At 39.3% G+C, this 23,855-nt stretch overlaps 1 protein-coding gene across 5 annotated transcripts in view; it reads left to right on the top strand.

Annotated features, from left to right (window-relative positions):
• Nucleotides 1-23,855, top strand: part of EPB41L4B (erythrocyte membrane protein band 4.1 like 4B) — a 170,201-nt gene that overhangs the window by 60,935 nt on the left and 85,411 nt on the right. For 3 of the 5 annotated variants that reach the window (XR_008508892.1, XM_054517630.1, XM_054517628.1), the window contains exons 3-16: nt 1,568-1,610; nt 3,803-3,881; nt 7,206-7,250; nt 7,961-8,013; nt 12,028-12,148; nt 12,731-12,818; nt 13,366-13,454; nt 13,696-13,765; nt 13,938-14,107; nt 14,211-14,320; nt 17,098-17,128; nt 17,616-17,649; nt 18,609-18,676; nt 20,812-20,922. Coding sequence is in view for 4 of the 5 variants with exons in the window: in XM_054517630.1 (XP_054373605.1) it covers nt 1,568-1,610; nt 3,803-3,881; nt 7,206-7,250; nt 7,961-8,013; nt 12,028-12,148; nt 12,731-12,818; nt 13,366-13,454; nt 13,696-13,765; nt 13,938-14,107; nt 14,211-14,320; nt 17,098-17,128; nt 17,616-17,649; nt 18,609-18,676; nt 20,812-20,922 (1,112 nt within the window). In the remaining variant the exon portion in view is untranslated. Of the gene's footprint in view, nt 1-1,567; nt 1,611-3,802; nt 3,882-7,205; nt 7,251-7,960; nt 8,014-12,027; nt 12,149-12,730; nt 12,819-13,365; nt 13,455-13,695; nt 13,766-13,937; nt 14,108-14,210; nt 14,321-17,097; nt 17,129-17,615; nt 17,650-18,608; nt 18,677-20,811; nt 20,923-21,665; nt 23,086-23,855 lie in introns of those variants that run through there. The other 2 variants (XM_036395199.2, XM_036395193.2) reach the window with 2 other exon arrangements.

The following is a 23,855-nucleotide window of genomic DNA, read 5'->3' as shown; positions in this document are numbered from 1 at the left end:
ACTAACAGGAGTTTTCAGCATGTATTATAGATGTTTTTCTACATGAAAAACTTTTCTTTTAATGCATTAATTATATTTGTCTTTGAAGGACTTTTCTTTAGCCAAAATAAATATTAAATAGAAAGACATTTTCACAGCTAGGTGTTTGAAGAATGAAAAATTTATCTGCCCTGGAGCTATGAAAGTAACTATCTTATATAATTTCAGTTAAAAAAAAAGCAAAGTTTCAATGTTGATATTTCTTTCCTTATCAAAAATTTGAGATTTCACAAGGCTGTAATTTTTCACTAGAGAGCAAAATAGAGACAAAATAAATTACTTGCAACTCTAAGGATTGTATTTATATCAGCTGCTGTAATGTTTTATTTCCATTCTGGTAGAGATTTCTACCAGATTAGGATTATAAGAATTGATTTCTTGGCAGCCTCATCTAAGGGAGTCTTGCAAGTCTCCTGCAAATAAAATCACCTTCAGAATCATTGTTCCATTTCTCTTTCTCCCTCTTGTGAGATTTATTTACCTTAAGGGTCGTAAGCTGTCAGACTTTTGATCTGTACACATCTATACATCTGTGATAGATTTTTACATTGGTTTAGAACATAGTAATACTGGTATTTATTTACTGACTTGACAACAAATAATTCTGGACATCTATTCAGCCACAGAGCATGGTGGTGGTGTAACAATAAGTAGTCATTGAGAGATTATCCTTTTTCTGAAAACATTAATGCTTTAATAAGAAAGAAGGAAGAGGGTTTTCTCCTAAGATTTTGTTTCATAGTACCTAGTTCATAATTTTAAAATATATTTAAAGATAGAAAACCACTTATTTCAAAGAAATCCAAAACTCCCTTACCACTTTGTGTGACAGAAGCATTTACATGGAGTTGCTTCAAACAAGATTGCAGCCTTCTGTAGGACATTGAGCAGAGACTGTCAAAGATTTAAGCTAAATTTACACCAGATTGTGTTTCTTGCTGCCTTTTTGTAGATGCAACTTCTACTGACAAGAGAGTGCGTACATTTGGCTGGGAATCAGATGTTTTTGTCATCATTGTTGAACTATTCCAGATCTTCTGCCTTAGTTTAAAAAGGAAGGGGTGGCATATACATCAGTGTTTCCCAAATGCTTTTAATGGGGTTAAGTCTCCATCCTTACCATGAAAAAACTTGGCTATGGGGCAGTGGAAGGCAGGATAGTACAGGCTCTGGAGGGTCTCCATCAAACAGAGGTTTAAAGGAGGCTGAAACTCAGGGGTTTGGGGCAAAAGGGTGCTTTCCTTACACACCACTGCTTTGTGGCCTTGCATTTTGAAGTTTCTTCTCTGGAAGAGTGGCTTCCCTGGCAGTACTAATGAATTTAAAAATCAAGCTTTCCCATGTGGAAGAAGGGAAGTTATTAAACATGCCAATAAATACTTTCACCAATATGAGAACTTTAGAAAATAAATATGGCACTATTTCCTTATAAGAGATTTTTATCTGTTAAATTTTATTGTAATTAGTTTATGGAGTCAACAAAATCTTGAAATGGAACTGCTTCTAAGTGTGGATTTTCTTTTTTTAGCACTGGTTGGACCATTCAAAATTCATTAAGAAGCAAATAAAAAGTAAGTACTGTGTCTCTGCCTGTTTATTTTGTTACTTCCTAAAGAATTTGAATTTAGTGTATTAGAACATGATAGAGAATGTTTAAATATGGCCTTTAATGGAATAAACATTCCTTAGAAAATAGTTTTAATTTAATGGGTAATTGGCTGACTGTATTGTGTCTAAAGGCAAGAGCACTTATTAAGCAGTAGCCAGGCCTTCAGAAGGCCTTGTTAAACCTGTGCTGTTTGTCTAAGGCAGAGTAGGTTGCCAGGTAATTTCAGTCTGATCTGTGAAATTGAGTTGCCTGGACACAGTTCCTGTTACTGCTTCTGATCCAGAACAGATATCTTGCAATTTCTTTCAGAGAGTGAATGGAAAATAATTCATTGTGTAATGATTAATTTTTAAATTTTTTTCCAGATTATTATTTTAGGAGTTTAACTAGCAGAAATACCTGCTGTTTTGTCAAATGTAGTTTTGAAATAGCTGCTGTTTCATCAAAGGTAGTTTTGGATGGAGGGGTTGGTGGACTGTATTTTCTGTGAAAATTGTCTAAGGAGGGGAAGTAGCTCCTGGATTTTTGATAATCTGGTTGCAGGCTTGGGTACAGTACAACATTGGCATTAACATGTTTTGTTACAATACTGCAGTTGGCAACAGTCATGGGCCATGCTTCTCTGAGATTAAAATGTGTTTTTCAAGAAAATTGTTGACCCACCTTGGAGGACCTCACACAGACAGGTGTTGATTGCTTGAGTGGTGCTTTGCCTTTTGTTGGTTTTTTTTTTTGATGAGTACCCAAGTATCTAGATGATTTTTGTAAACAGTGGAGTTCTTCAGAGGCCTTTAGGGTAGTTTGCTGTCACTCCATGGTGTGTGGGTGTCAGCCTGCTAGAATACATGGTGGAAATAGCTGCTATGGGTAAGGTTTTTGCTGTTTAGTTTTCTCTCCCCTGTTCATCACATAACAGACTGCTTTACCTTAGGTGACTAGCTGATTTGCAGCTGCACTTTCTCTAATAGCCTTGTCCTGGAAAATCAGTGAATTCTGTAAGACCTTCAGCCAATTTAGTTGCATTTTTTTTTGTCTGTTTTTAATGTATGAAGAGCCTGTTTTAAAAAGAATTCAGCAAATCATGGCTCTGAGGAATGCTGAAGAGGGAAGCAATTTGTTGGGTGTTGTAAAGGTCTGTCTCACAACAGGTTACTTTCCTTTACCTTGAATTCAGCAGATGCTTTGTGAAGAGTTCCTCCTTCATGATGGATGTTGCTCACCGCTGTCTTTTCCAAGTCATTATCTCACCTTTGCAGACCTCAGCAGTGGTGCCGAGCTGTGAGCTCAGGGTGCTATAACCTGACTTAAAGGAGCTGTAAGGGAGACAGAATCAAAGCTCTAATTAGCTGCATATAACTTACTGGAAGGATCATTAATAGGCACGTGTTCGCTTGTTGATGTGGTGTTACAGAAGACCTTAGAAAAGCGAGGAAAAGTAATTTTTCCATCAGTTAATACATCAGCAGGCAGCTGGTCAGAAGATGAGGGTTAGGCAGATAAGGATGCATTGGTCAGAGTTTCATGGTAGCTGGATAACTTCCTGTTGTCTGTGTTACATGGGACTTCCAATGTAGCATTCACCTTCTGATTTCAGGAAACACAATTCTTGCAACCCCATGGAATTTTTTTAGCTTCCTGTATTCATGGGTGCCTTCTAGAGTCTTCTCCAGAACTTTTCAGTCTATTTATCTTACCTTTTCAAATTAATGTGTTTCAGTTGAAAGCTGATCTTTTGGGTAGGGGTTTTTTTTTGGAGTAGTGTTTGTGCCTGGTAAGAAGGAGCATCACCCCCTCCTTGCCTCTTCCTTCCATTTCCCCCTGGGCCCAGCAACAGGGAGTGATCCTGGAAATTGCTGTCATTCACAAATGCTGTGAGGCACCCCTCTTTGGACAAAAATGTGTTTGACAAATGGACTATTGCCTTGATAAACTTGAATTAATGAGTATCAAAAATGATGGTAATCATCTCTATTTTTTGTTTACTGCATGCATTTTTAAATTAAAAAAAAACATGAAATATTTTCTTTGACGAATCTGAAAACTGTAATTAATTTTGGGTCTCTTGGGTTGTGGGGTGGTGTGGCGACTGTTCTGCCTCAGCAGGACTACAATGAGTATAAACCTTTTTTCCCCCAAAAATCTCTGCATGTGCAGTTGGACCTCCGTACACGCTGCATTTTCGCATTAAGTACTACTCGTCAGAACCCAACAACCTTCACGAAGAGTTCACAAGGTAGGAACTGCGCGTGGCCGATGGGGGATTTGAGACACCTCAGGCACGTGGGGGTACTGCAAGCAGGTGATTTGAGCTATCTTATTTAGGGTGCTCATTTTGTCTGCCTCCTTAGGTGTTTTCCTACAGTCAGAGAAACATCTTGTTTTTTATTTGCTGGCAGAAAGCATCCATGGGCCTCTCCAAGCGTGTTTGTGTGTTGGAGATGCTGCGTTCTGGTGCTTTGAAGTTGGCAAAGAAGGGCAGAGTTGGGTGGGGAAAGCTGCAGCTGGGAGACACCTGCTCTTGATAGCTGCCATCCTCTGAGAGGGGTTTCCATCATGTCCTGCTAAAATGCCAGTGCCCTGCTTTGTTCCTCCTGCCCTGAGACTTGGGCGTGATTTAATAGTGGTACCAAGGGTAGAGAATTGTGCGAATAGCCAGCTTGAGCTCTGGGGTGAGAGTTGATTGAATCACTTCTGCTTCCCTGTGGTACTCTGAAGAAAAAGCCTGCATTGTATAAAGTCACTCCACAAATATCTGGAAATCTCTATTTTCAATCTGCTGGGCTCTCTCTGTGGACCTGTACCTTGCTGGATCCATAGCACCTTGGTTTAGAGGATATTCTGAAAGCTGGGAAAGGACCAGCTGGGGTTTACTTATCTTTTGTATCTGCTTACTTTGTGTCTTCCCTGTATAGTATTCATCTGTCTTAATGTTACTTTATCTTTTCTTTTGTTCTGCCTCTCACCGTAGGGCACTTTCTTCGTCTTCTAATTTGCTTGGCAATAATCAGTGTACTCCTAATCAGCCTAAGGTGTTTAAAGATGGTTGATTGTTGTAGTTCGTGTGCATGTGATGTTTACACTAAACTTGTGCCTGCAGGCAGATGATTACTGTCTCCCTGCTGTCTGATGTGCCCACCATGGGTTTTTTGACTGCCTGAGACAAGATTAAAGGGCTAATTGTCACCACCTCATGATAGAGACACAGGGTCTTCAATATCGGTTATCAATTTAGTCCAGCAGTGATAATTCAATAAAAGGGCATATTCCTATAGAATGTATGATTAACTTATAGAAATCCCTGCCACTTATGTAGCTAAGTATAAAATATTAAGACAAGCCAAAAATCTGGATGATTTATGGACATCTCTAATGAGAAAATGCAGTTAAATTAGTAGAAAAATATATGTTTTCTGGAAATTGATGTAAGTCTTCATACATCAGGGTGCATGTCTGACAAGTATTACATTTCCCCTGTGGTCAAATTATGGCATTACTGTCTACCACAAGATTTCTTTCTTATGTGCTCTGAAGCATATGATCCTAGTCACTGTGAGATTGGGTTTCTGAGCTATGTGATCATTGCTGTGATCAAGTAAGACATTTTGTCTGAAAGTATTAACCTCTGACGCCTTGTGATCTAATTATTGCTGAAAGGTGACATTTCAGAAGACTATTTTAATTAGAAAAACACTTTAGTCAGCTAAATATTCAGTGTTGTGAACAATTTCTTTTAATTAAGCTTGACAGAAGACCACTGTGAAACTGTGTAAGAAAAATTGGGGCGCCTTTTTTTTGCCTTTTTTTTTTTTTTTTTTGGTTGGGGAAAGTAATTTTGAATTTAAGAATTTCATAGTTCTTAAATTTTTAATTCTTTCAATTATTGGAGGTTTTTTTAAGAGTCTTTATGCTAGTTGGATCATATTTTCCGTGTAGCAATCATCCTTAACAGTAACTGTGAACTTTTCAGGTAGGGGGTGTTCAAAATTCCTTCTGGGGATCTGCTTTCTATTAGACTTCAATTTCTAGTGAAGCTAAAAACATCATATTCTCATAATTAACACAATATTGGTAAGCATTAAAACTGCTCTGTCTTTTTTTTGTTTAAAAACACAGTTGAAATACAGTGCATTTTGGAAGACATCTTCTGTCACTTCTTTGAGTCTTGATTAGTTAGTTTAGTTAGAAGAACAACAGAGGAACATGTTTGAGGAACAACTTTGTGTTGTGGAGAATTTTCTAAGTTATCTTGTTGATTTGGAGTAGCAACAATTGAGATGCCAGTGTTTGCCAGCCTGTGCACAGATAAGGAAGAAGGATAAGCCATACCCATCAGAATAGGGCTGCAGCACTGCACAAGCCCCCTAAAACTGATAGGTGAACTGCCCAGAGTCTTCTTGCAAGTTGAGAAGAGTTCATGGGATTGTGCATGATCCAGACTATCAATAAGAACTGGATGTATACTTGTCTACCCTTAATCTACACATGCAAATACCCAGATTTGATTGGCAGTCAGGTATTAGCCAAGTATGTGAATCCGAGATGTATCAAAGAGCTAACATGGATAAATCTGATTCTGCTCTAGTGTTATCATGAGAAATTTCAATCTTCCTTTTCATTTCTGTTTTCCCTTTCTGGTTTCAACTGTTTGTCCTTCACCACATTCACTCCACATTCTCTGTGATGAAAAAACCCCACTTTGTCTTTCTATCATTCTTTGTAAAGACAAGAGAGGTCTGTGTTTGCGTTTACTGGGAGCTCAGGAGTGCTTCATGCTTTCTTCTCTTGAGTCACTCATCTTTGCAAGCCTCACCCCACAGTGTCCAGAGCAGTGCAGAGCCTGCCTCTGCCTTCCTGTCCTCTACACACCCCTTGCATGACCCAGGGCACTTGTGCATGCCTCAGAGCCCAGCTCTGAGTGGTGTCAGTGAAGCATGCCTACAACTGAAGATTAGCAAAGCAGCAGCTTAAAATACTACAACAGTGTGAAGGCTGTAAATTCCTACTTGGCATATTAAATAAATGTGTGAGGTCTACAGAATTCTTTTATTCAGAACTCTGCTATTTTAAAGTGACATTTTGGTATGAAACTTTCCTTTTGCCCAATTTGGACTTTTTCCATGTTCTGTATTTGTGTTTGAGAAGGCAGCCCTGAAGCCCACATGCCTTTATCTGTGGTTTGTTTCTAGATACTGTAGTTCGATTCCTGCCTGAATTAGGTGAGACCCAAGTTTAGGAGAACACTGCAGTGTTAGTAACATTTAGGTTGCTGTGGTGTATGCTCAGATAGAGCACATCCTAAACATTAGCAAGACTTTGGGCAATGTCTTGAACACAACCAGTGGACAAAAAAATCTTCTCTCTTTGATTTTAGTGGAAGCCGTGGGAACTTTGAAGCTTGCAGGGTGTATCTGTGTGATCCCAAAGGCCCTTTTTTTGTAAAGAGCAAGTTACTCAAATTGCTGTTACTACTCAATGAATTGGAATATTCTTCCAGCCAGTGGAACTAGAAGGATGCCACTGTAATTACTTTTGACTTTCTGAATTTTTTATTTGTCAGGTACCTGTTTGTATTACAGCTCCGGCAAGACATTCTTTCAGGGAAGTAAGTACCTTTTTACACTTGCAGCTGTAATTTAAAGAATGTATAATAGTTAATCTCCTAATGCATTTTTTTTTCTTTAGAATACAGACATATAGGACTTTGTGTGTATCATGACTATATTACTGACAAACAGAATGGGTAAAGATTTTGATCGATTGATGAGGTGATGGAAGTGTTTAAAGAGAGTGAAGACTGTCCTGGGTGTTATGACTTGAAAATGTAACATGGGCTTGCCACATAATTTCAGTATGGTGGGTGAAATAGAGGATGAGAAAGTTGAAGTGCAACACTTTTTGTTCAGGTCAACTCTGAAAAAATACTTTGTGTTTTTATACTCTTACTGTGACCAAAATTCATTCACACTTGCACTATTTTTTTTTTAATTACAGAAATAAAAAACCTCAAAGTCGTATATTCTAAAATACAGTGTTAAAGCAAAAATGGTTCCTTAGTTGATTTAGTGTTTTCTCTGTTAGTTCAATCTTGATTTATAATGAAGTGTATCATATTTAATGCTAATCAGAATGTACCAACTTAGGAAATAATGATATACAAGTAACAATTAATTGTAGATGTTTCATAGCATGAGTAGTTTGTGGAAGTTAATGTTTCCAGTTTTTGTATCAGGCTTCTTTTTAGTTTAATTGCAAGAGGAATTCACTGCCAAGAGATGTGATTTTTATAGTTCTGGTTTTTGTTTTGTTTTTTAGACTGAAATGCCCGTACGAAACTGCTGTTGAACTAGCAGCTCTGTGTCTTCAAGGTATGCAATCTTTTGAAAGCGGTTTGTCCTATTTATTGAAAAACTCATTTACTGGTTTCTTTTCTTTTGTCACTAATGCATTCTTACTGATCATATAGAAATGCCATTGTTTTACCCAAGGAGGAGAATTTTAGGGAGATCACTTTCTTGACTTGCCTCCATTCATACCTTCTGGTCTACATTAGCCAATATCAGCACACCTGGTATGGGGAGGGAGACTTTAAAGCATGGCTGGACAAAAGTTTCATGGAAACCCAGGGCTGATCAGGGAAGAAGAACCCAAAATAGCTCCCTGCTGAGGGAGAAGCTGTGGTGCATGCTCAAGTGTTACCACTTGAGGCTGAAGAGCCAGCTGGCCCTTCACACAGTTTGTGGGAGGTGGGTGCCTGTGAATTTGGGCTTCCTGCTGCCTGAACTGTGCCTGGGAGAAGAAGCCTCCACAGTGGGTGACTCAAGAGATGGTTACAGGGCAGGAGGGAGGAAGTGGCAGGTACAGGAGAGGAGAGAATTACATGGGAGGGTAAGAACTAAGATCACTTCTTAGTGGCAGGAGCAAGGATTTCACTATGTAAAAGCAATTCCAGTATACTGGGTTTCATTATGTTATTGTAGGACAGTGTGGTTTTTTGTTGCTGCAAGCATGTTAATACAAATATTTGTTCATTTCAAGCAATTTGTTTTGCAGATGGGGAGGAAATTTTTGTAATGAAGCTTAAATCAAGTTCATTTTTTTCTAAAAGAAAGTGCAGTGAGCTGGACCATTCTAAGCAAATCAGCAGCAACATGAATTGAAATGAAAAATTCTCTTCCTGTTTCACTGGTGGTTGGGCCATGGCACACAGAGAGCTTGGGCAGAGTTGCTTAGTTTAATACAGCAGTGGAAGTAACTCAGTGGTTCTGGATGAACTTGACAGGCAAAACTGGGAATTCAGTTCCAAGCAGCAACAGGTGTAAATCTTAAGGCAGTGGATTGTTTTACTGCAGCAGTTGGCACAACTGTGATTGTCAGATGTGCAGAGAGCTGCTGCAGGCAGACTCCTTTTGTCTTTTTGAGGTGAAGGAAATGTGGAGCCCAAATTTGATTTGTTGCTTATGTTTCCACAGATAAAAACTCCAGTAGCCTCACATCTGGTCCAAGCAAACAATAATAGGTTAATGCCTCAAAATTTTGGGTAGCAGCTGACACCTGTGATTACTGTGTAAATGCAATACATCATGTTTATGTCCATCATGTTTATGATTTGTCCAGCTATCTACCAAAGCTAATACCCTTGCTGTCTGTGGGAACATTGTTTTATACTCTTTTGCTGTCTTTTTTTTTTTTTTTTCAGTTTTCCACTATTTTGATATCATTGCAATAAGCTTGTCCAAAATTATTTCATTATTGCAACTCATTCATTCTCTGTGCTGGCATACATAATAATAAGTATTTTTGATGTCAAGTTTGCTACATTTTATTGACATTGGAAACATAATTAAGCAGAAAAGTATAAAGAAATTTTGATTATTCCCTCCTCAGTGGGTTACATTTTCTTTGTAAAATGCAGTCTTGCTCCTTAGTGTGTTTTTCCTAAGAGTGAGGAAAAAGCTATGAATTGCTATTTAGGCATTGGTAGTCTGAGCCCTCTGAAAGAAAAGTCTTTTCACAGATAAGCTTTAAATTTCATATGTCTCTTTTTTATCAAGGGAGTTTTCTGTTCAAGTAATTCTTGGTTTCCAATAGCAATTTCCAAGGGTTTGTTTTTATGGGGTTTTTTTTTTGTGAATCATCTTTCAAGCATAAATTGTTGATTTGTTGCCAGTCCCTTGAAGGAAAATCTGTAGCAAGTAACATTGGTTTGTAGTATGGGGTAACATACGAAGCAGATAGGTAACATTATTCTTCACTTAGGGTTTATCTGTGGAAATATTGTCATCAAACTTGAGTTCTCACTGTTACACTTAGTTTTTAACTGCATCATTAGTGTTGTATGGTCTTAGTATTTTACCAGATATACTTTTGAAGCTGCTAATTAAATTAAAAAGGAAAACATTTTCTCACATGACAGATTTTCAGTTCTAATCATAAGACATCCTCATGAATACTGCAAACTTTTTTTCCCTCTGTAAAGAAGAATCAGCTATATATTTAAAAATAAATATATTTTTGGAGTTTTCAAAAACTTTCTAGGAAATATCCTTTTGAAAATGTCCCACAGGTTATTTTTTGAAGAACACAGATAATGTATATGTTTGTTATATACACCTGCCCCACCTTTCACTGCCCCCCTCATAAAAGGACCAAGAAGAGGCATGCTAAAGCATGTAATGAAGACAAAAATTAAGAGATGGGTCTTCTGCTGTGTCCTTGCATTTCAAAATATGAGTGCTGCTGAGCCTCTCTGTGTGTCTTCTGTCCTACAAGCTCATGATTCTTCTCATCCCTATACATCCTCCTTACAGCACAGTCAGCCTTTGCTCCCCACCTCCTCTCTCAGTTAAACAGTAGAGAAATCTCCCATGTTTTTCCTAGATGGTTGGCAACACATCAAACTTCAGATCCTTACCTTTTTCTCTCCCTTTGAAGTCCTCCTTGCTAATGTGTTTGCTGTGGCTCCCTCTTCTGTATTGGAGACTGGACAGTTTAATTACTACCAGTATAATATCTGTGTTAAATAGGCTTCCAGCTTTCATGAAACAGCCAGGGAGCTGAGATATCTGTACATCCTTTTCTTTAACAGAGATAAGAATACTGTAACTCACTATGGAAGATAACTGTTGAGAGAAAAAAATGTGTGTGAGACAGTAATTAAAGATGAAGACCAATGAACTCAATCTCTTTAATATCCTCAGGACTGCTAAATGTTTCAGCAAAGCTCAAGTTCTCAAAACCACCTAGTAGGTGTTATCAGCCAACAGATTGGATTTTGAATGTAACTTCCTATCTACTGATGGATCCTGTTAAGTATTTTTGAAGTCTGGCTGTGACTGAAATTTTTGCAGCTGTTAAGTGTAAAAGCTCCCTGAAGGAATAAAACTGTTTTCTTCAAGGGATTTAGTTTCCCTCTATGCTTTTCCGTTTTTGTTTTTATTTTGGTAGTAGTAGTAGGAGTAGTAAACAGTTAAGAAGCACTGACTGACAGGCCTGGTTGGGAATCACATCATGTGTCAGGTGACACATGGTATTGCTGAAGAGTGTATTTTCCACTGGTGCTTGCCACACAGTCCTGAGGAAGCCACGCTGCAGCCTCTGAGTACAGCTGAGAGGCTCCAGGAGCAAAGCTGTCACAGACACAAGGCAGTTAAGAGTGCCAGTCACTGAAATGCTCAGCACTTGCATCTCCTGCTGAGCTCAGTGGAGTGGGAAAGTCTTCTGCTCCTAGAAAACACCAGAGCCTAAGCATATAAGTAGAAAGTGACACCTTAATTATGTCAATGTTTCAGCATTTGTTTCCTTAAAATTATTAATCTGAATATTACACCACCACTGTGATTTAAAAAAACACACAGCTTTATCACTGGTTTAATGAGACTAGGTATTACCTTCATGTTTTGGCATGAATAGAAACATAACTCCTGAATTTGTCCTGAACCGGTACAAATAAAGCATGCAATAGAATGGGAAGTGTTAGGGAGTGAAAAGTATACAATGAGAGGAAGTTTCAAAGTCACCTCTTCTAAAACAGAAGATGCATTAATGATTGTTTTTAATAGAAATTTTATTTCCTATAAGTGCTTTAAAATCCAGAGAAGCAGCTTTAGTTGAGCTGGTTCAGTCATAACATTCCTGAATGTCAGAATTCTGTACCACAACCTTACTCTGCTCCTGCAAATGCATTTATCTGACTTCTGCTGTGAAATCTGGCTTGAATTTACTGGGGCCAGGAGTGGGGGGATGGGATGTTAATTTAAAGCATTCTGCAACATGCTTAGGAACATGCAAACTATCCTTGTCTTTGTAGGGATAATGGAATTGAATATTTCTGGTCATCCCAAGATCTTTATATTTTTAATTTCTCAATTGATTGATTTCAGCTGAGTTGGGAGAGTGTGAGCACCCTGAGCACACACCAGAGCTCGTGTCTGAATTCAGGTTTGCACCAAACCAGACTGAAGCAATGGAATTTGACATTTTTCAGAAATGGAAAGAGTGCAGGTAGAGTACCTGTGTGGGAGTGGGGTCTCTAGCAACAGGTTTTCTTCTCTTCCAAAGTCAAATCCTTTCAACAGGCTTTCAACAGAAGTGGGGGTTATGTTTGTCAGTGCAGAAGTATTGTAAAAAGGCTTTGAGCCCTCTCATTCCCTAGAAATGGCAGGCAGTAATTTAGGTTTAATGGTTTTTCTTTAGATCATTTTGTAATAATTTAAGGAGACGGGTCTTTTTCCTGTTTATGTTAGAAATAAATCTTTTTCTCTCTCTTTCTCTCCTTCTTTCATTCAAACAAATTTTGTGTTCAGAGTGGTAGCAGACTCATTTTCCTGTCTTTTGTTAATAAATATGGTACATTTCGGTGATGCTTTGTTACCGGAACTTTCATCCTTATTGGCAATTTTAGACCTTTTTGCATTTTCAGTCCTCTGTTTTATTTTCATTTGGAGGGAAGATGGTAAAAACATAAGCTAAAATTTAGTGTCATTAAGATTGAGGACACAAAGAAAAGGGTTAGGGGAATGAATCTGAAAGCATTTAAAGTGGATACAAATTTTTTACCATGAAGTATGAATTTTATGTTCATAGGGGAAAGAGCCCGGCGCAGGCTGAGTTGTGCTACTTGAACAAAGCTAAATGGCTAGAAATGTATGGTGTAGATATGCATGTAGTTAAGGTAAGATCCATGTGATGTTTTATTTTATCAGTGTGAGGTCCCTGCCCTGGTGTGGGTCAGTCCCTGAGGAGTGTCCTTGTTATGGTCTGGGTTGTCCCATGGGCCGTGGTCCCTCCCAGGTCATTCCCACCTGCAGCACTCCTCCCAAGGGTGCTTCTCTGTGCTCCCACCGCATCCCTTTCCTATGCCTTTTCCTGTGTCCCTCAGTTCCTTCCTGTTGTGTCTCCTTCCTCTGTCAGGAACTTGAACAGGTGAGGTGCGGTGTGGGCTGCCGTGGATGCATTGTTGGTGTGGGTCCATCGCCATGGATCTCAGAGCCTCTTTGAGCAGCACACGGCCTCCTCCCACATAGGATACCCTGCAGCCTCCCGTTGCCAAAATATACCACTCTGCACCCAGTACAGCTGCACATTCTTCTGCTGTGCAATGTTAAAAAAATATGGCAGCTTTATTGTTTAGTTTAAGACCTATGGATTTTGCAATACTACTGTATTAAAATGTACACAGCTCATGGCAGATTGATTATTTATTCTGTACTTGTTTGCAGGGAAGAGATGGTTGTGAATATGCTCTTGGACTGACACCAACAGGCATATTGATCTTTGAAGGAGCCAACAAAATAGGCTTATTCTTTTGGTAATCTGCTTTTGTGTTATATTCCTTTTTGTTAAAATGCTGAAATCTTTCTCCTTTGCACAATGGGATCTTGACTGCATTTTGTAATTTATAATTGAATCTACAAAGTTTAAAATCTGAAGGTTAAATCTCAAGGTGGATTGGCCTGGTTAGAAGTACCACTCTCAAATGTGAAATAGTTGTAGAAATAAAATTATTTTAATATTATTTTAATTCTGTTCTTTTTGATTTTTGTGTTTAGGCCTAAAATCACAAAAATGGACTTTAAAAAGAGCAAACTAACGCTCGTGGTTGTAGAAGATGATGAACAGGTAACTTCTTTCCCTTACTTGAGCCTGATCCAACAAAGTGTGGTGTGTGCTCAGGCTGGTAAGAACACAAGGGAGGCTCAGCACACTGTTGGCCCAGGCTGTGTTTCTCCTACCAAGGACAATAACTAATATCATGCATGCCAACTTCCAAAGCTTTTGTTTCTGCATTTAGGGCAGAGAGCAAGAGCACACATTTGTTTTCCGGTTAGACAGTGCCAAAACGTGCAAACATTTGTGGAAATGTGCGGTGGAGCACCACGCTTTCTTCAGATTGCGAGCCCCAGCAAATAGTAAATCTAGTAGATCCGACTTCATAAGGCTGGGATCACGCTTCAGATTCAGGTATCTAGTGAAGTAACAGCAATATATTTATCTTTGTACAAAGGAGCAGGTATAGATTCCAGCAGAAGGCAGCAGTTTACTTTGTTTGTTTCTGTGTTTTAAGTGGGAGGACAGAATATCAAGCGACACACGGGACGAGGTTACGCAGAACTAGCACCTTTGAAAGAAGGCCCAGCAAGAGATACCCCTCTAGGAGGCATTCCACTTACAAGGGTAAGTGTTTCTAGATATCTGTGCACTGAGCTGGTCATGCAGGTGTCCCATTAAATCCTATAAATGACACATTACAATCATTACATCTGTACCACATTATAAAAAGAAGAGTACGTCAGATCACCTGAAAACTCAGAAGATGCATGGAGGATTTTTGCCAGAGTTCGTTGTTTCCCTCTTCTGTTTTTAATCTCTATCTACAATTAATTCTTCCACCCCCATCTGTGGAGGAGGTCCCTATGGTTTCTTTTGTTGCTCTATTGAGGAGGAAAGAAAAGTTGCAGAAAACCCATGTCTCGGTCTCTCTGCGAGCCTCTCAGGAACCCTGGGCCAGTCCCGAGTCGGCAGACACCGGGGAGCAGCCCAAACACGGCCGACAGCGGGGAGACACTCTCTGTGTGTGCCCCGAGGGTGCTGAGGGCACCTGGGCTGGCAGGGAGACACTCTCTGTGCCCCGAGGGTGCTGAGGGCACCTGGGCTGGGGGGAGACACTCTCTGTGTGTGCCCCGAGGGTACTGAGGGCACCTGGGCTGGCAGGCAGACACTCTCTGTGTGTGCCCCGAGGGTACTGAGGGCACCTGGGCTGGGCGCCTTTGCAGCACAAGAGACACCAGAGACATCGGTAGAAGAGAAAGGGCCGACTCTTAGCAGGGGTCAATCCAAGGTTTTATTAGGAGTCCCGAAGGAGCTCCTGCACCTCAGGGGGCCTCCTGCCGAGAGCCCCGGGAGATGTGCCAAGGTCTCATTTAAAGGGAGGTGGAAACCAAAAGCAGATAACATTTTACCAACCAATAAGTGACTCTAAGGGATGGGTACTGGGGGATAGACATATAGGACAGCATATGGGGCAAGGCTTGGGGGACTGACCCCTGGCCTCTGGCTGATCACTCGACAACCTGGACCGAAACTTCTGGATGGAGGGATGGGATGCTGAGTGATTGACAGAGAGCCAAGGTGGGGGTTTGGGGATGATCTCATCCGGGAAAGGGATAACACAGGTAAAGGGAAGGGGGGTACAGTCTGGGATAAACCATTTGGGAAAAATATGGGAATACAAAACAAAACTACTTTAGAGTATTACAAAATATAAAAACGCACTACAACAAACCCACTAAGGCAAAGCGTGTAATGTTTTTTTGAAGAATTGCTTGTGTCATGTGAGGTGGAGCAGTGTCCAAAAGCCTCACTGACTTGCTTATCTAGCTAGACAATTTTAGGGTTATTGGGCAGTCTCATTATGCAGTTGTTGTGGCTTTTCTGACCGTAATGACATGTTATTCACCTGTCCATACTCTGACCTTTACTAGCATGCCCGGGGAATTGAGATGTGCTGAATTTAAATGGAATGACAAGGAATTAATTTCCCTTGTGGTTTTGTAATTTGTCTTTAAAAACTTGAGCTTTTTTGTTCCATGTAGAAAAAGCTTGAGGTTTTTGTTTCTCCTAGGAAGGAGCACTGCAGGATAACTCTCTCCAAATTCTGTATTACTTGAGCCTGCAGGTATAGTTGCTGTATGGAGCAAGGCTGCTGTACACAGTAGGGTGAGATGACATTCCCTTAGAATGTCTTTGCACTCGTTTGCATTTCCAGAATATAAACCACAGTTCCATGAGCTGCCCATGTGGTATTATGGGGACATTTTTGTCTCATTTACAGTGGGGGGAGAGAGGGTGAGAAGCGTGCATGCTTTCTAGAGGCTGTAACTCTTTCCCCTGATTCCTTCCTTAGTACATGGAAGGAGTTTAACTGAAATGCAAGAATTCTTTAAATTTAATTCTTGCCATAACAGGATCTGACAGACCTGCAGGTTTTGCCTTGAGTCTCAGTGCTTCTGTACTTATGTCTGTGAGAGAGAGGCAGAAGAGAGAAAGTATGGCTTATGCTTAATTATGTTCTCTGTCCATTGCAGCCAATCAGAACTTCTTTCACACCCAAGTGATTGTCTTCTAGAGAGCTCAACAGCATGTTTGTTAAGTTATTGCAAAAACTCTCTGTAGGTTGTCTTTTCATGCATCTTTTGGCCATTAAGCCCTGTGTCTAAATGCAACCCACAAGGGTTGGATTCTCCCCTAGCTCTGTCACTTTTGAGACTTCTGCAGTGTGTCATTGACTTCCTGCATTCAGCAGTCAGTTGGATGTTCACTTTCTCTCTGAGAAGTTTTTCAGTTCTCTTGAAACACACACAGTCATGGAAAAGAGATGATACCCCCCAGTTACTCAGCTGCCACCTTCACCATTCTTTCCAGCCTGTCCAAAGCAGAGGCCAAGAACTTATTCTCCAAGATTACTCTGTGCCTCCCAGGATTCCCAGCTGATGGCCTATTTTGGCTACCATTATTCCCTGCAGTAAGACACAGGCCATTGCCAGCTTTGTGAATACTCTGGTTTCTGTAAGATAGTGAAATTTCTGCAAGGGGTAGTTTCTGATTTCCAGTGGACTTGATGGTATTGGCATGGTACTTCATTAAGATGAGGAAAAATTGTTCTGGTTGTGCAGAACATACTTTGCCAAAAGTCCTGTTGTGGCATTTGGGAAGAATATGCTTGTCTGCTGTCATCTCTAAAGAGCTTTCACTCTGGCAGGACCAGAGGGAGATTTGTGTCTGCCTCATACTTCATGATGTTGCACAGGATTACTAGAAAGCACAGGGCTGCACTTGAAATTCAGACACTTGTGTGCAAATATGTCTGTATAAGGATTCACTTTAGCCAACAAGAACTGCAAAATAGCTGATATTTCACTTGTCTTAAGATTTTGTGTTTATTTCTTTTTAAGCAAACAATCCTGTGAAAGCAGCACAACTGTGGTAAGTGACTGCCCAACTTTTTTCTACCTCTCAGTTGCTGTTTTCAGGCTAAAAGGATTCTGAAGACAATGTCTGCTTTAGGATTTCTGCTGTAGAAACAGATTCTCTGGTGTGGGGTGAATTGCTTTGGCATGTCTCATTATGCATCACCAAATTCTTCTTAGGGTCTGTCCGCTTCTATTGTTTAATCTATTTCTTTTATTATTTTTATATATGAAATCAGACCAAAGTAAAACATACTTCCTTTTTGCTAACTACTCTTATGCTACGTTATCAAGCATAATTTGTTCTTGTTTCTGTGCCTTAGATTTAAAAAACAAGTTTTACACCACTCTTTCCCATGTTAACTGCTATGGTGTATATCTTGAATAAAATAATGATGTCCTTAAGAATATGAATTTTACTTCTCTGTAGTACTTCCCTGAACTAAAAAACATTGTGATGTAGATGTATTGATTACATAAAAGCAAATTTTTTTCTCTCTTAGTGCTAAAAATACTCCGGAACTCCATAACTACCAGGTAAGAGCATACCAGTTACAGAGGAAAATGTGGTCATTTCCATATTTTATGGTAAATATTTTTGCTCTTTATAGTTTGTACAGCTGTTTTGCTCCCCTTTCCTTACTCTGGAGTGAGATGTTATGATGCGTCAGAAATAAACAGCACCATATTGGGGTTAAGGAGTTTTCTCTTTTTTCCCCTGTGTTCTTGGATGCTCTGCAAGCTGAGTACACTCCATTTGCCATCTTCTTTCCCTTCCTTTTCTTTCTGTGCAAGTTAAAGCCTTTGGGACTGTGAATGTGATGGGCCCCAGGAGACTGCTCTGCGAGCAAGCTTTTGTCTAAACAGCCTCTCACAGCAGGTGATCGTGACAATTTCCAAGTTGCAATTACCTCCCTCATCACAACACTTACAGAGTTCCCTGCTGGTCAAATGCTTGTTGGGGTTTTTTTTATACACTCCAGGGAAAACATTACCTGGTTTTCATCTGTGCTGCTGACAGTCAGTAGATAGAGAGAAAAAGCAAGCTTCCAAACTCTGTATGTGCATGAAAACTTAGTCTTAACACTTTTTATTAAAACTCTCACCAGTGATTTTGTTTTACTGTTTCTCTTCAAGATCTTGTGGATATAAGAAGGAAGTCCTGTCACCAAAGACAGGAGACCTCCTGAAGCCTGCTTTTATAACCTTTCTTACTCTCCACCTTTGATCAAAGTTGACATTTTTTGATGGGCTTTCTATGAGAAGCACTGGATGTGCCAGGTTGCCTGTTAAACAGGAGAGCAATTTTCTTTGCATTGTCCCATGAGAGTGTCCTAATGAGCAGGCTCGGCACCAAGAGGCTTCACTATGTGCTCAATGACATGGGAGAAGGTCAGAAGCACTAGAGTTTATAGGGTTCACCACGAAATAAAGTAAAAGTTAATAGGGAGCTTTAATATGATTTCATTAACCAGGTTCAATGTTTCCATTTGCAGCCCCAGTATCATCCTAATATACATCCTGCTCAGCCACACTGGCATCCACACACACCTGTGAATGTAAGGTAAGCAATCTTCCCTTTGTGAAGAAAAGATGATTACTTCTTTCTTTATGTTACTTGATATGAAGCTTTGGTGGCCCTGTTGGGCAGTCCTCTGCACATGAAAAGCAAAAGTTAGAAGTATGGGATATAGAGACAGTATTAAATAACTTCAAAGCTTTGCTTTGGAATATGAATTTCTTTTTCTAGTTTATTTCTAATTCAAAATTCAAAAGAGAATGTTAGTGATCTCCTGTAGGGAATATGTTGGATAGGGAGCTTCTCTGTAGCTTAATTGCAAATCAATCGGTATTTGTTTGTATTTAATTTCCTAAGACAGAGGAGAAACTCATTTTAGTGTAAAGTTAAGTTAATAATAATTATATTCTTGCAGTGGAGCACTGTTTTCATCTTTTGTAAAAATGTATATGAAAAAATGGCAAGTACATGGAGCAATTTATCAAGAACATTAGAGATAATGAGTAAAATTATAGCACTGAGTTTTTGAGAACCATTTCACAAAAGCATTCCTGCATGTGCTGTTGTCCTATCTTCTCGCATACTTTTTTCTTTGTAGCTAGTGATGAGAAACTTTGAGTGAAAAGAAATTTTGGAAGAAATTCAGTCCAATTAAAACCCACTTGGTGGAATGCACGGTGAAGGCATGCTCCTGCTGGTGGATATGTATCTATACGGGTACACATTATAAAAACCAGCCACTTCTTTATCCTAAAGAAAAGTAACCTTTTTAGATGACTCAGGTTTTTAGACAAATAATTACTGTCTTCAGTGAAAAATACCAATACCCTAATTTTTGTTTCTCCTTATCTAACATTTATATTCTTACATCACAATAGGTAGACTTTGGTTTTAGTGTGGGCAGGCTCTGGGGATGAGGCCAAGTTTAAAATGGATGAAAAGACAATTTGGTGTGAGTTTGAGTCTGAGAATCCAGGAAAAGGGCAAGTACATGATTAGAAATAATAGGCAGAGAAGCAGACAGGCATTGTCATCTCAAAATTCCTAGTGCACAGCAGTAAAACAGATATTAAATTTGTGTTAGAAACAGGAGACTTGAAGTTGTGTAATGAACTTTGCCTGTATTTCAAGCTCAGGAGTCTTCCTCGTTTTAGGGTTTCTTTATCCAGTTTATTATGAGCTCTTTAAAATGTGCAATTTCACATTATGAAAGAGTGGCTGCCAAGAGAGCCTAATGATTTTATAAATCATTTGAGGTTTTGCTGAAATTTTTCTAAAGATTTTATCGCTTACGATACCAGTCCGTGACATTTTAAAGCCAAATAGTTCACCCTGGAGCAGAGTGATATTGAAATAAGCACAATAATGTATTGTAGAGTGTGTAGACAACCTCCCCCATCAGCCCCTCCACTGCCTGGGCAAAGACTAAGGTCAGTGAAATATGAACAATGGCTTTTTTATAGCAAGGCTTGTAAGCCTAGAAAAAAAACAACCCATACTTAAAAGCTCAGTCATAGAAGCTTGGTTGAAAAGGTGCTCAGAATTTTGGTCCCATTCAGGTAGAAGCATTTAAATGTGTGGTTAAAGTGGAAGTTTCAAGTTATTGTAACTTGGAGTCGAAGTGAAATAATTGGATAATTTAAAATCTTGACCAGCTTGATTTGAAAAAGCTTATTCCATTTGAATGCAGTCTTGAGATCACAACTACAGATGCATAAATTCTTTCTGCTGTGCATGAGAGTGTGGAATAGGCATGTGCTGAAATGAATTTAACTGTGTAATACATGTTATATATGGAGCTTTTGTTGAATAATTTTTGAAATAGTATGTGGAATTGTGTCTCAGTTTTCTTAGTAAAATTCTTTCACTGAAATTATTTGCAGATTCTTTCAGTGAAATTGTTTGCAGCTAGCTTAATATTTAACCTTCTGAAAAAATAAATCCAATTTACAGCTGTCATTATATAACTTAGAAGATACCTAAAAAAAAAAAAAGGGTAAAATCTAAACCTTGCCTGTGTTTCTGCTACTATAAAAAAATCTTACCAGAATCATAGAATGTCTTGGGTTGGAAGTGACCTTAAAGATCATCTGGTTCCAACCCCCTGCCATGGCCAGGGACACCTTCCACTAGACCAGGTGGCCCAAAGCCCCATCCAACCTGGCTTTGAACACTTCCAGGAATGGAGCATCCACAGCTTCTCTGTGCAACCTGTTTCAGTGCCTCACCACCCTCACAGAAAAGAATTTCTTCCGTATATATAATAATTGCAGCTTCAATTTGGTAATAAGGTAATGTTAAATGTTGTGGTTTCCTACATAGTGTTCAAAATCGTTGTTTTATTTATTCCCCACTCCGCTGCAATGATTCAGGGAACACTGTAGGAATGGTTGAAGTTAGTATCTCTAAGCAGCAATAAGTAATGAATAAATAAGGAAAAAGATATTTTCCTTGTAGTACTTTTGCAAGTCTCAGAGAATTACCCGTACTAACTGTAGACTGGGGGTGTTCTTAAGAAAATGCAACTCTATAAATTACAGGCTGCTTTATTGTTAATTAACTGCACCAGTGCCAAAGGAATGGCAACAACTGCAGAGCTATTTTTATTCATAATAGGATTGCCTTTCTTAACCCTTTGCACTTTAAGGATGTACTGTCATGAGCTCAGCGTTTTGCATGATATGTTTTATTTTACTTGTTCGTTGTACAAATTTAGTTTTCCTGTAGCCTCCTCTCCTTCCCCACCCGTCCTTTGGAATTCCAGAGCATTGATGCACTATGCTTGTCTGTAACATTGCAAACAGAGAGGGTTTTTAATGATTGAGCTCTGGTTGAAAGCCTTTTGAAATCAGCTAGAAGATTCCCAGTTGCTTCAGCAGCTTCAGCATCAGACCTATAGGTCTGTCCCCATTTCCTTGCCATGCTGTAGCTCCGTGTGCATGCCTAGCACTTGCAGGATGAGCTCATGTTTCTGTGTAGCACTCCTAAGTTGACTTCCATTCCTCACTAACCAATAACTGTGCAAATGGTACAGGCCACCCTATCATGATGACAGGCCCTATTGGAAACCCCCCACAAGTGGAGAGGACAGCAATTTACGGTATATCCAGGAACAGAACCAGAAGAATTTAGGAGGAGTCCAAAGCATGGTGTACCAAGATAAACTCATGACGACTCTCTGAAAAAGAGCCATCTTCATTTCACCTGCCACCTTAGACATCATTGCATTCCATGGTCCTTGTCTGTCTGCAGTATGTTCAAAGTGTATTGTGCATAAAGTGTGTGTCTTTGTATGTACATCCATCCTTGTTAAGTGTTTGTGGACATTCTTGGGAAAAGTGTTTTCCATATCTTTGTTAAAAAAAAAAAAAATCTTGAAAAACTTCTTTTGAATTCTGGTAAGAATTTTCAGTGCCCTGAAACCAGAAATATTTCTGGGGGTTTTCATTCTACCCTAGTTTCAAATCTGTGACCCTCTGCCTGGTGTTGAAGATCAGACATTTGTGCCTTAGTTACTTTTATTACCTTGTGTCTTTTGAGTCAAATGAATAGACTGAGATTTTTTTAGTGGCATGCAAATAGGAGATTGGAGGAAGGAAATAATTCATTCTGGCAATCAAATTGGCTTGTGGGCCACCAACAAAGGGAGCCTACTGAGGCAGTCATAGGTTTGGATGTTACTTGTTTCTAGTTTTTGTGTTCTGCAGAAGAAAATAGAGGTGCTTACCTAACTTTGAAAACAAGTATAGGGAAAGAACACTGTAATAAATTTCACAGACTATGTTGTTTTTTTTGGTTTTTTGGGTTTTTTTTTACTTCTTATATTGATAGCATTCCCCAAAACCATACCTGCTGCTATAAAGGCAAGAATGTTAAAAATGAGTCCTTGCTAAAAGGGTGCTGCTGTCATCTTATTTTTAATGTGATTATGGAAGTGAACTTTTAATTACATGAAACTACCTGATGATAACTTTTCTCTGAGTGGGCTCAAAAATACAATCAGTACATTAAAAAATGAGGACATTCCAGTGGAATAGATCTATTTTTTTAAAGTTAGACATTTGTGAAGTTGAATGTATATTTTGCAGACCTAGGACTTTGAATTGAACTGGCTGGTATTTTGATCACTTGCAGACTTTTTTGTTATCTTTAAACCAAAAATCACAGTGCCATCTTCACTCATGCATTTGTTTTAGCTAGGCCTTACATCTGTGGTCTCTCTGAAGTTGTTGGAATGAATGAATCTTCATTTGGGATGTTTTCAAAATGAAGTAGTTTTAAACTTGATTTTGATAAATACACATTTATAAATGGCTATAACAAATTTTTTCAGAGGAAATTTGGTAGTTTATAACTTTTTGTGAAATACATTTGTTTACAAATGCTATCTTTTATTATTTGTTTTGATCTTTCCTGTATGTGCTAAGTACAAATAAAAACATGTCAATCTTGTTGATCTGGTTATGATGCATTATTTATTTTTGAAAGATTTTGGGGGAGGGTGGGTAGATATGCTTGTACCTGATTTCCCCTGTAGTTACTAATGCTGTGGTGGATCAATGTTTCCAGTACAATCGGTAGAGAGAGCAAGACAATAAAGCAATTGTGCACTGAGATGTGAAAATGCCGGAGTAAGCCCAAGGTGTGTAATCACAGAGGCTGACTTTGGTTTCCCCAGACTAGTCTTCCTCTAATTCAGCAGCATTTTATTTAAGAAAGGAAGAAAAAGAAACTTTGTTGGAGCCACTGGAACAAAAGTCTAGTTTAGCTGCTGCTCTGAAAGCATTCTGGAGGAGGATTTTTTGAATACTCACATTAAAGCGTGAGGCAATGGTGCTTTATTCTTTACACACCTACATTCATAATACACTGTCATTCTTGTCATATAACCTTGTCAGCTTCCATGTGCTTTGTTGCCAGTGTTCCACCTCATCCTGTGTTGCTGTGTGTGTGGTTTGGTTTGTTGCTGAAGGTGCACTGAGCAAGGGATCCATTCCCTGACAGACTGCAAGGAAAGAGCTCAAGGCCCAGCTGGTCCTGTAAGTGTTAAAAAGCCTCAGGCACATTGGGGAAGAACAACCTGAGGGCCTTGTGTGCTCTGCAGTTTGTGTGTGTCGCCTCGAGGGAAGCACTTGTCATTCTGCTCCTCTGGAGAAGGAGCCCACACATTCTGCACTCCCTTTTCACTTGTTCATCCCTCACCCTCCCTGCTGCCTGCAGAAAC

This window comes from Molothrus ater, chromosome 1, assembly GCF_012460135.2.
Source record: "Molothrus ater isolate BHLD 08-10-18 breed brown headed cowbird chromosome 1, BPBGC_Mater_1.1, whole genome shotgun sequence".
Classification (NCBI taxonomy): Eukaryota; Metazoa; Chordata; class Aves; order Passeriformes; family Icteridae; genus Molothrus; species Molothrus ater.
Note: the sequence above shows the minus strand (reverse complement) of the source record. Positions and strands in the feature narration are given on the sequence as shown.